Source organism: Lipotes vexillifer, unplaced genomic scaffold, assembly GCF_000442215.2.
Source record: "Lipotes vexillifer unplaced genomic scaffold, Lipotes_vexillifer_v1.1 scaffold234, whole genome shotgun sequence".
Taxonomy (NCBI): domain Eukaryota; kingdom Metazoa; phylum Chordata; class Mammalia; order Artiodactyla; family Lipotidae; genus Lipotes; species Lipotes vexillifer.
Genome location: NW_006782612.1, coordinates 359,084 through 371,204, shown reverse-complemented (window position 1 = coordinate 371,204; position 12,121 = coordinate 359,084). Strand labels below are relative to the sequence as shown.

The window sequence follows — 12,121 nt, the reverse complement described above, 5'->3', positions numbered from 1 at the left end:
CCCAGCCGCTCCGCGGCATGTGGGATCCTCCCAGACCGGGGCACGAACCCGTGTGCCCCGCATCAGCAGGCGGACTCTCAACCACTGCACCACCAGGGAAGCCCCTATACTTTAATTTTTAAAAAATATAATCCTCAGTTGGCTTTTAGTTCCTTACCTCTTGGGAGGTATAGAAGCACCTGGCACAGAGTGTAGGCAGTCTGTTTACCCAGCACTTTCTGATGGAGTTTTGTCATAAACATAATTTTTTTCAAGCCCTGAATAAAATCACAAAAATGACAATAGCTAACATTTATTGAGTACTTATTATGGACCAAGCACTTTTATATATATATATATATATATATATATATAATCCTCAGCAATCAACAATTTTTGCTCTATTATTAGGGGATATGGAAGTAGAAGGATGAATGTAAGAGAGCTAAACCTTTACTGGTCTTCACCAAATAAGAAAGGATAGATCCTTTCCTATCTTAAGCTTATTTGTGATTAGTAATAGCTGCCTCTGGGGAAACAAGACTGGCCATTGAGGAAAGGAGAGACAGGGGACTGCTATTTTTCATAATAAGCCTTTTACTAATATTTGATTTTTTTAAATTGTACATATATTAACTTGATGGGAAATTTTTAAGTGAATATTAAGTTATAAGCTATTAGCTATGTGATTATTTACACAACCACGGGGCAGAGAAGGCCTTTGAAGTGCGCCGCGGTGGACACCTTTCATTTTGCCAGCGCAGTGCCCATTCCCTTTTCTGTGCTCTGATTCTCCCTCCTCCACCAGCAGTACAGATGGTCTAGGGGAAATTTCTCCACCCCAGCTTCCGTAGTAGCCTGTGACTCAGGCCCAATCCAACCCATGGCCCTGGCCCTTGGCCAGAGATATATTTTCTTTTCCAGGGATAGGCACAAGCCCAAATTTGGGCCGATGAGGGCTATACTGAGGAGTTCTCTGTAAATGTGGCCTAGCCTAGAGGGGCTGGCAGCCATCTTGCCACCAAAAGAGAAGAAAGTGCCCAAGAATGGGGCTGACAGGATAGACAGCAGAGATGAGAGATGAGGAAAAGACACCTGAGCCCTGATGCCTGTGGTTGAGCCCCGGTTCCATGCAGGTCTGAAGTCTGTCTTCCCCTGCCGTTTTCATAATTATAAGAGGCAGTACCGTGTAAGGAGGAAGTATTGGACTGCGTGGCTTCAAACTTCAGCTTTACTGCATACTGTGTGACCTTGGGCCTGTCACCTGACCTCTTTCTAATCTATAAAATAGGAATAGTAATGGTACCAACCTCACAGAATCAAATGAGTTAACATGTAACACACACACATATGTGCATATATCTTATATATACATATATTATATGTTCATAGCTTAATACAAACATATATTCATTAGAATCTCATTTAAATTTATGTGTGCATGAACCATATTTTTACTTTTAATTAAATCCTCTTCTTTCCTTAAGCCAGTTTGAATTGAGTTTTCTGATACTTACAAGTGGCAGGATCCTAATTCAACAGCCCAAAGAGAAACCATGCAAAATCAATCGATAGATTTAAGCAAATATATAAAATATACACAATATAAACATAAATGTGCTCTATAACAGAAAAAAAATCCTCAAAAAATTAAAAAGTAAATAGAAAAGGAAGAAATAATGTTTGGATTGATAAAGTTTCTGCCCTTACAAATAACAAGATGGAGATGCTACACAAAATGGGCACAAATATAAACACACCATTCACAAATGAAACAAAACAAGACCGCAAGAAACTAATGTTCGGGTTTTAAAAATCAAACATGAAATAAACAGGAACGAATTTTTTCTGATGTTAAATCTAAAGAGTGCTTTAAACTTTATTATCTGGTGTCAGCCAACGTCCCATGGGCCGCTAGTGAGAATGTAAACTGACACAACCTTTCTGAAAGGCAATCTAGCTATAATAAAAAGAAGCACACCTCTGACACCATAATTCTTCTCCTAGGAATTTATCTAAGGAGATACTTAAGAGTGTGTGGGAACATTTTCCCTATAAGTTTTCTCACTGATTGTATTTATATTCGAAAACACTGGAAACTGAGTGTCCAAAAACAGGGGGTCCATTATAACTCATACATTCCAATACTGTTCAGTCACTTATAATAGTGATGGAAAATATGTACATCTATTGAAGAACGTTCATGATTATTAAATGAAATAAACAAGTTACAAAACCATATAGGATGCGCCTGTTTTAGTTGTATAAATACTACACATACGTAAGGAAACAAATGTACTGGGATACATATCAAATGACTGTGAAATCTCTGGGTGGTAGAATTTATGTGTCCTAATTTGTTGGTGGGGTTTTTTTTTCCCCTTATATATGTATTTCATTCTTTCTCCAATGAACCTTTACAGACTTTCAATAAGAAAAAAAAGGTACCTTAAATTCATAGAAAGCCATAAATTACCTCTTAGTGTAGTTTCAGCCATGCATTTGGAGCCAAAATGCATGCAAGCTGTTAGGTGGAGTACAGGTGATAGAAAAGTCGAGGGAGTGGACACTCTTTTGAGAAAATGTGGTGGTAGAAACAAGGAGCAAAGGGTCTCAAAAACATACGTAGCATATCATTATTGCAATGCAGCATCTGGATAAGAGGAGACCGAAGATGCAAAAAGAAAGAATCACTGGGGGAGATGTCTTATCAAGCCCAAACAGCAACACACTGCTTTCCATTGTCCCGCGGCTTCTGTTTGGGCTCGACTGGGCTGCCTTATCTGGATTCCCACATGCCCTTTTCCCATGTACTGCATGGGCTCAGAACTTACCCAGGGACAGAACTCATACTCTCAGCCTCTTGGTGTCTTAACCCCCTAAGCTAAGTACAACAGGCAGTTTTCATCCGCAGCTTTCCCCAGGGAAGAAAGTAGGACACTTGAAGCCCTGCTCAAGGCTCCCCTAGGCCACCTTGATTAACCACCAACCACAACTGCAATCATAATACACACCATCATGAAAAAGTGAGTTTTCAACAATTCATAAGGGTTTGAATGCTCTCTAAGTCAGATTACATTTTCTTTTCAGTTATTTCTGGCATATTAACAGCTGGTGACCTAGATTAAGGAATAATTTAATATGTCAAAAGGCAGACTGTATCAATAAATTCCCTCACAGATGGGAAGTGGATTCAATGAAAAGCTTCAGACCTAAAATTCAAGTACTTACTTGGAAGGAGGGAGAGGGTGGGGAGGAATACCTACCAGTGGGTAAAAGGAAGTATGGAAAAATGATGACAAAACCTGGCCAGGATCCCAGCAGATCATGGCTACTTTCTGCACAAGTAGCCAGGGACTAGAAGGGGGCAGGAAGCCTTGTTAATTCAGCTGCTAAAGGAGCGACAGGAGGATCACAGTTCAGGATGAGCTTGGGTAGATATTAAAAGAAATACAATCCTCTTACTGCATTGAGAGCATGCATGTGTGAAGGGAGGGACCAGAGGCAGCCACCCAGCCTCTGGGCATGCGGACAGGCAAAGCAATCAGTACCCGCTTCAGCTGAGTTCATGGGAGTCAATGGGAACTGGGGGGCGCCCTGAGCCCAAGTCTGAAAAGGGAAATTCACCTTCATAGTGGGCAACGCAGCAAATCTGACTTCCAGTAAAACAGGAAACCACTTAACATCCAGAATCCCAGGGATGGAAAATACTTCCACGTGAAAGAGAACACAGTTCAAGTGACACGGACCGCGGGGCTCATTAGCCGGTGTCCATTTTCAAGTACAACGCTTCATCTACAATATGAATGTCCTTTGCCTGGGACACAAATGAAGACCTCAGTGCTGGCAAGGTCTTGACGACAAGCAGTGGGCAGGGAAGCCAGGCAAGCCCAGTGCCTGCTACTGTACCTCTCCAACTGCTCGGAGCTGGGCTTGATTTGGACATGGCGTTCATTTGTGCCCACCTCTCGGGGAGAAAAATAAACTACTGTGACCAATCTTGAGGGGCTTGTGAAACACCAGGGAACCCAACCCGTGCAGCATGGATTTTTTTTTTTTTTCATGCAATAAAACGCCCTCCTCTGTGCAAAAATATGCAGAGAACTGTTAGGTTCAGGTCATATTTATTTTTGACCTTCCAGAGAAGGACGCTGGTGTCAAAAGGGATACACATACAGAGAGACCCCTCAAAAAAAAAAAAAAAAAAGGAAGAAAAAACGAAAGAAGTGTGCATCTAGATCTCGGTTTTGAACTTCAGGATTCACTGCACAGTACTGTATTAAAGCCCTTGGCTCTTCGCGATCAGCCTTCTTAATCCAAACATATTTCTTCGGAGGTAGCTTCTGTGCTAAATCGCTCGTTCCTGCTGCACCCAAGTAGCCAGGAAATCCCGCCGGAGGAAGGACAGCGCCGCAATCTCCCGCCGGGACCTGCGGGCCGCGTCCCCACCAGCCGCCTGCGGGCGCCCGGCCAGCGGGCGCCGGGAGGAAGATGCGCTCAGCTCCGGGAGCCGCGGGCGACACGCCGCACCTGCCACAGCTCGTGCCGGGCGCCGGCCCAGGAGGGCGGGGAGCGGAGCGCGGCCAGCCGCGCGGGGAGCGGCGAGGCAGCCGGGAGACCCGGGCCAACCCCGCGCCTCCCGGGACAGGGGCTGCGCGTCCCCGGCAATCCCGCCTTCCCGCCGGCTCCCCGCAGCGCCGGGTGCCGCCTTGCTGCAGTGGCTGCGGCGGAGGGCAGGGCGTCCCCGCGACCCCGGCCCGGCCTCCTGCGCTCCCCCACACCCCCCCCCCGCCCCGGCCGGCTCGGCCCTGCCCGCCGCGTCCCCGCCACCCGTTTCTGACCTTTTCCTGCGCGCGGTTGAGTCGCTTCTGGACGTTCTTGGCGAAGATGCCCGTCTTGATGTCGGCCATGGCTGCGGGTCCGCGGAGGCTGCAAGGAGCGGAGCGGGCGGCGAGGTGGGGCGGGAAAGGAGGAGCGGGAGAGGCGGCGAGGAGCCGCCGAGCGCCAGGAGGGGTGAGGGAGGGGCGCGGCGGCGGGGACCCACTTAAAGCGACAGAGCGGAGGCGGGACGCGCCGGGCCGGGCGGTGACACGGGTGGCGAGCTAAAGAGAGAGAAGAAGCCGAGAGTCGAAATGCCCAGCGAGCGCCCACAGTGATGGAAGAGGAGGTCTGGTGGAGAAACGGAAGGGAGCCGAGCAGCAGCCGCAGGGCCCGCAGTAGCTCCGGGGTTCTCTGAAGGCGGAGTTTGTGGTGGGGGAGGGTGAGAGGGGCCCCAATTCTCTCCAGCAAAAAAAAAAAAAGGCGGGTGTGGGCGTGGGAGTTGGGGAAGAGGGAAGAACACCGGGAAGGTGCAAGTGGAAATTGGAAATGGAGGGGGTTGGGCTGCGCTCCCTGGAGGACCCGCTCGACGACCCCAGGGAGAGAATGCACCCCTCGATTATCTGTGTGTTCAAGAACACACCCTCGGGAGGCTCGCAGCCCAACGCGGGAAGCCGACTGGGAAACCGAGTCAAGGCAGACGTTGGAGCTGCCCCAGAGACACAGGTAGAAAGGAGGGAGGCACCACTGGTGACACTTGTATAAACTTCCACACAAGACTTGGGGCGCGGGCGGGAGGTTCCTTGCTGAGAAGGGTCCGCTCCTTTAAGGCAGGAGCTGTGCTTTGGTGATCTCTGTAATCCCTGCCCTGAACATAGGTACTCACTTTCCAAGAACCATTGCATGGAAGAGGCACGTCCTTTATTGCCTCACACCTGCAGTGTAAGACCCAGGCCTCCTAACCTGTTGCTTCTCACCCACCTTCTGGTAACCTTAACAGGGATTCACCATCGTCAGTACACTTTGCGGAAGTACGAATAATAGAGATAAACTTGTCCTATACCTACCCAGAGCTCTTGAAGCCTCTGACCGAAGGTCAAATTATTCATATTGGGTTCTCTCTGAGAATGTGAGAAGGGTAAGGCAGGTGGCCCAGCAAACAGGTCAGAAGTGAGTCAGGCACCTGGGAATCCTGTGAGTTCCGGAGAGCATCTCACGCCACCTCTGGAGTAGACTGTCACGTGGGCAGCTCCCATGCTTTGCCGCTTGGTATCCACTCCTAGTATAGTCCCCTCACCTTGACTCTAAAAGTTTTGTGACTGCCTTTTACCAATAAGATACGGCAGAAGTACACTGTGCCAATTCCAGATCAACGCCTGGGGAAGCCAGGCAGGTTTCGCAGTCTGAGGAACGAAACCTGTTCTTCCTGTGCTGCCGTGTAGAGTTTCAGCTACCCTGCTGTAAAAAGCCCCTTGGAGAGGCCACATGGTAAAGGGAGAAGCCCTGAGGTTACTTGGACAGGGAGAGTAAAACCCAGATGTCCCTGCATCCCAGCTGAGACCATCCTCCAGGAAACACACTAGCCCAATACAGCCGCACAAAAAATCATCAGCAAGACCAGCGGAAGAACCGCCCAGCCAATCCTAGCCAAGAATGTGGAATGGTGAGCAAAAAAAGAAAATGATAGTGGTTTTGTTACGTGATGCACACTGAGGCCAAACAAACTCAAATGTCAGTTTGGAGCAGAGAAAGGTTTATTGCAGGGCCATGCAAGGAGACAGGTAGCTTATGCCTCCCGAAATCCCAAACTCCTGGAAGGAGTTTCAGCAAAGCATTTTAAAGGCAAGGTGAGGGAGAGGCATGGTTGGTTCTTGGAGACCTCTTCGTGTCAGAATCCTTTGTTCTTGCAACTGTCCAGGTAGGTCAGGTCAGGGTGATCCTGTAAACCTCCAACAACACAAATGTTATTCTCTGTTCTGCAATATATATATATATATTTTTATTTTTGCGGTACGCGGGCCTCTCACAGGCTCCGGACGCGCAGGCTCAGCGGCCATGGCTCACGGGCCCAGCCTCTCCGCGGCATGTGGGATCTTCCCAGACCAGGGCACGAACCCGTGTTCCCTGCATTGGCAGGAGGACTCTCAACCACTGCGCCACCAGGGAAGCCCCGTTCTGCAACTTTTTATCTCTATATGAATGGGAAAGTGTTATACCCTTAAAGGTCAGAGCCTTGAGAATGGTCTATCCTGTACATTTCAGCCTATAGGCAACATTCTTAACTCTAAACAAAAGCTATAGAACACAAAGATTTAAAGAAACAGATCCAATATGGAGTCAGATTTGTTCTACCCTATCAGTTTTTTAAGCCACTTTTCTGATGGTTTTTTACTGAAATACCCGGTCTATTCACTTGGCTCTTACTTCCTTAGGATGGCTATTCATCCCAATTTGCCTGGGAATGAAGGCGTTTCCAGGACACAGGACTTTCAGTGCTAAAACCAGGAAAGTCCTGGGGAAACTGCAAGAGTTGGTCACCTTCTTTCCAACATCTCAACTAAACAGCAGTTTACTTCAGAGCAAAGTAAGAAAAACTTGTTTCTTCTCTTGGTCAGCATTCAGTAGAACAGACTACTCAGAAGCCACGAATTTTGAGTCGGGGGCTTCTGAACCTTAGCTCTGCCTTGGGATCTTGGCCATGAGGATGCAAGTCTCAGAATGTTGGAATATACCAGAATGTTCTGGAGCATATCAGTCCATGGTTACTCTTATACTCTGAGCCCCAGAGCCCCCTCTGCTCACTCTGGGCCTGGCTACAGCCCTCATTACAGTCACCACTACCCTCTCTCTGACAAGCAAGGGACAGGGTCCCAAGCAGTGGGTTTACTTTTTCTCTGCTTACTTAGGGCCCGAGCCATCAGATCCCACTGTCCCAGCCTTTGTCTCTCCTGGCAATTACTCCCCCACCAGTTTTTGGAACACAGTGAATATCTTTTGAAATAAAATTGCAAATGGTTAGCTTTTCTTATCTTTCGGATGCCCAAATCTAGATCTGTAGCGTGGGTGGAAAGGGAAGCTTGTCATTTCTTGATAATTCCATTTGGAATACATGCTGAGCATATTAAAAAATTGTGTGCAAACTGTTAACAAATCAACCAGTATTTTCAGGTTGCCATGTGGCTCCTTCTAGCCACTCTGGAATATTGATGAAGCGCTTTAGCTGGTACTTAGTAGGTGCCCTGTAAATATATATATAGATAGATAGATATAGATATATATATATATTTTTTTTTGGCTGCATTGGGTCTTCGTTGCTGCATGCAGGATTTCTTCTAGTTGCGGTGACTGGGGGCTACTCTTCGTTGCGGTGCGCAGGCTCCTCATTGCGGTGGCTTCTCTTGTTGTGGAGCACGGGCTCTAGGCGTGCAGGCTTCAGTAGTTGTGGCTCTTGGGCTCAGTAGTTGTGGCTCACGGGCTCCAGAGCACAGGCTCAGTAGTTGTGGGGCATGGGCTTAGTTGCTCCGTGACATGTGGGATCTTCCTGGACCAGGGCTCGAACCCATGTCCCCTACATTGACAGGTGGATTCTTAACAACTGTGCCAGAATGCATGAGACTAACTCATGAGGATGCATTCTTAGCTATTTCTTCTCATAATTCTTCAATAATGCTACTGGAACATGGGTGGGGGGAAGGGGAGCCCATCTACTACAATGATTTTTTTCCTTAGGATAATTTTTTTTAATTGAAGCATAGTTGATTTACAGTGCTGTGTTAGTTTCAGGTGAACAGCAAAGTGATTCAGTTATGCATATATATATATATATTATTTTTCAGATTTTTTCCATTATAGGTTATTGCAAGATATTGAGTATAGTTCCCCATGCTATACAGTAGGTCCTTGTTGTTTACCTATTTATATGTGGTAGTTTGTATCTGTTAATCCCAAGCTCCTAATTTATCCCTCCCTCCCCATTTGGTAACCATAAGTTTGTTTTCTATGTCTCTGAGTGTGTTTCTTTTTTGTAAATAAGTTCATTTATATCATTTTTTTGGATTCCACATATAAGTGGCATCACATGATATTTGTCTTTGTCTGACTTACTTCACTTAGTATGATTTTTTTTGAATTTTATTTCATTTATTTTTTTATACAGCATGTTCTTATTAGTCATCAATTTTATACACATCAGTGTGTACATGTCAATCCCAATCGCCCAATTCATCACACCACCATCCCCACCCCCCGTGGCTTACCCCCCTTGGTGTCCATACGTTTGTTCTCTACATCTGTGTCTCAATTTCTGCCCTGTAAACTGGTTCATCTGTACCATTTTTCTAGGTTCCACATATATGCATTAATATACGATATTTGTTTTTCTCTTTCTGACTTACTTCACTCTGTATGACAGTCTCTAGATCAATCCACGTCTCAACAAATGACTCAATTTCATTCCTTTTCATAGCTGAGTAATATTCCATTGTATATATGTACCACAACTTTATCCATTCATCTGTTGATGGGCATTTAGGTTGCTTCCATGTGCTGGCTATTGTAAATACTGCTGCAATGAACATTGGGGTGAATGTGTCTTTTTGAAATATGGTTTTCTCTGGGTATATCCCAGTAGTGGGATTGCTGGATCATATGACAATTCTATTTTTAGTTTCTTAACGAACCTCCATACTGTTCTCCATAGTGGCTGTATCAATTTACATTTCCACCAACAGTGCAAGAGGGTTTCCTTTTCTCCACACCCTCTCCAGCATTTGTTTCTAGATCTTTTGGTGGTGGCTATTCTGAAGACTGGTGTGAGGTGATACCTCATTGTAGTTTTGATTTGCATTTCTCTGATAATTAGTGATGTTGAGCAGCTTTTCATGTGCTTCTTGGCCATCTGTATGTCTTCTTTGGAGAAATGTCTATTTAGGTCTGCCCATTTTTGGATTAGGTTGTTTGTTTCTTTAATATTGAGCTGCATGAGCTGTTTATATATTTTGGAGATTAATCCTTTGTCCGTTGATTCGCTTGCAAATATTTTCTCCCATTCTGAGGGTTGTCTTTTCATCTTGTTTATGGTTTCCTTTGCTGTGCAATAGCTTTTAAGTTTCATTAGGTCCCATTTGTTTATTTTTGTTTTTATTTCCATTACTCTAGGAGGTGGATCAAAAAAGACCTTGCTCTGATTTATGTAAAGAGTGTTCTTCCTATGTTTTCTTCTAAGAGTTTTATAGTGTCTGGCCTTGCATTTAGGTCTTGAATCCATTTTGAGTTTATTTTTGTGTATGGTGTTAGGGAGTGTTCTAATTTCGTTCTTTTACATGTAGCTGTCCAGTTTTCCCAGCACCACTTATTGAAGAGACTGTCTTTTCTCCATTTTATATCCTTGCCTCCTTTGTCATAGATTAGTTGACCATTGGTGCATGGGTTTACCTCTGGGCTTTCTATCCTGTTCCATTGATCTATATTTCTGTTTTTGTGCAAGTTCCATATTATCTTGATTACTGTAGCCTTGTAGTATAGTCTGAAGTCAGGGACTCTGATTCCTCCAGCTCCGCTTTTTCCCCTCAAAACTGCTTTGGCTATTCGGGGTCTTTTGTGTCTCCATACAAATTTTAAGATTGTTTGTTCTAGTCCTGTAAAATATGCCATTGGTAATTTGATAGGGATTGCATTGAATCTGTAGATTGCTTTGGGTAGTAGAGTCATTATCACAATATTGATTCTTCCAATCCAAGAACATGGTATATCTCTCCATCTTTTGGTATCATCTTTAATTTCTTTCATCAGTGTCTTATAGTTTTCTGCATACAGGTCTTTTGTCTCCCTAGGTAGGTTTATTCCTAGGTATTTCATTCTTTTTGTTGCAGTGGTAAATGGGAGTGTTTCCTTAATTTCTCTTTCAGATTTTTTCATCATTAGTGTATAGGAATGCAAGAGATTTCTGTGCATTAATTATGTATCCTGCAACTTTACCAAATTCATTGATTACCTCTAGTAGTTTTCTGGTGGCATCTTTAGGATTCTCTATGTATAGTATCATGTCATCTGCAAACAGTGACAGCTTTACTTCTTCTTTTTCAATTTGTAATCATTTTATTTCTTTTTCTTCTCTGATTGTTGTAGCTAGGACTTCCAAAACTATGTTGAAAAATAGTGGTGAAAGTGGACATCCTTGTCTTGTTCCTGATCTTAGAGGAAATGCTTTCAGTTTTTCACCATTGAGAATGATGTGTGCTGTGGGTTTGTCATATATGGCCTTTATTATGTTGAGGTAGGTTCACTCTATGCCCACTTTCTGGAGAGTTTTTATCATAAATGGGTGTTGAATTTTGTCAAAAGCTTTTTCTGCATCTGTTGAGATGATCATGTGGTTTTTATTCTTCAATTTCTTAATATGGTGTATCACATTGATTGATTTGCATATATTGAAGAATCCTTATATCCCTGGGATAAACCCCACTTGATCATGGTGTATGATCCTTTTAATGTGTTGTTGGATTCTGTTTGCTAGTATTTTGTTGAGGATTTTTGCATCTATATTCATCAGTGATATTGGTCTGTAATTTTCTTTTTTTGTAGTATCTTTGTCTGGTTTTGGTATCAGGGTGATGGTGGCCTCATAGAATGAGTTTGGGAGTGTTCCTTCCTCGGCAATTTTTTGGGAGAGTTTGAGAAGGATGGGTGTTAGCTCTTCTCTAAATGTTTGATAGAATTCACCTGTGAAGCCATCTGGTCCTGGTTTGTTGGAAGATTTTTAACCACACTTTCAATTTCATTACTTGTGATTGGTCTGTTCCTATTTTCTATTTCTTCCTGGTTCAGTCTTAGAAGTTTATACCTTTAAGAATTTGTGTCCATTTCTTCCAGGTTGTCCATTTTATTGGCATAGAGTTGCTTGTAGTAGTCTCTTAGGATGCTTTGTATTTCCGCAGTGTCTGGTGTAACTCCTTTTTCATTTCTAATTTTATTGATTTGAGTCCTCTCCCTCTTTTTCTTGATGAGTCTGGCTAATGGTTTATCAATTTTGTTTATCTTCTCAAAGAACCAGCTTTTAGTTTTATTGATCTTTGCTATTGTTTTCTTTGTTTCTATTTCATTTATTTCTGCTCTGACCTTTATGATTTCTTTCCTTCTGCTAACTTTGGGTTTTGTTTGTTCTTCTTTCTCTAGTTCCTTTAGGTGTAAGGTTAGATTGTTTATTTGAGGTTTTTCTTGTTTCTTGAGGTAGGCTTGTATAGCTATAAACTTCCCTCTTAGAACTGCTTTTGCTGCATCCCATAGGTTTTGGATCGGCGTGTTTTCATTGTCATTTGTCTCTAGG

At 44.1% G+C, this 12,121-nt stretch overlaps 1 protein-coding gene across 3 annotated transcripts in view; it reads right to left on the bottom strand.

Moving 5' to 3' along the window:
• Positions 1-4,944, bottom strand: part of AMPH (amphiphysin) — a 193,494-nt gene extending 188,550 nt beyond the window's left edge. For 2 of the 3 annotated variants that reach the window (XM_007455329.1, XM_007455331.1), the window contains exon 1: positions 4,821-4,889. In XM_007455329.1, the coding sequence (XP_007455391.1) occupies positions 4,821-4,889 (69 nt within the window). Of the gene's footprint in view, positions 1-4,820 lie in introns of all 3 variants that reach the window. The other variant, XM_007455330.1, reaches the window with a different exon arrangement.
• Between the last annotated feature and the right edge of the window lie 7,177 nt (positions 4,945-12,121).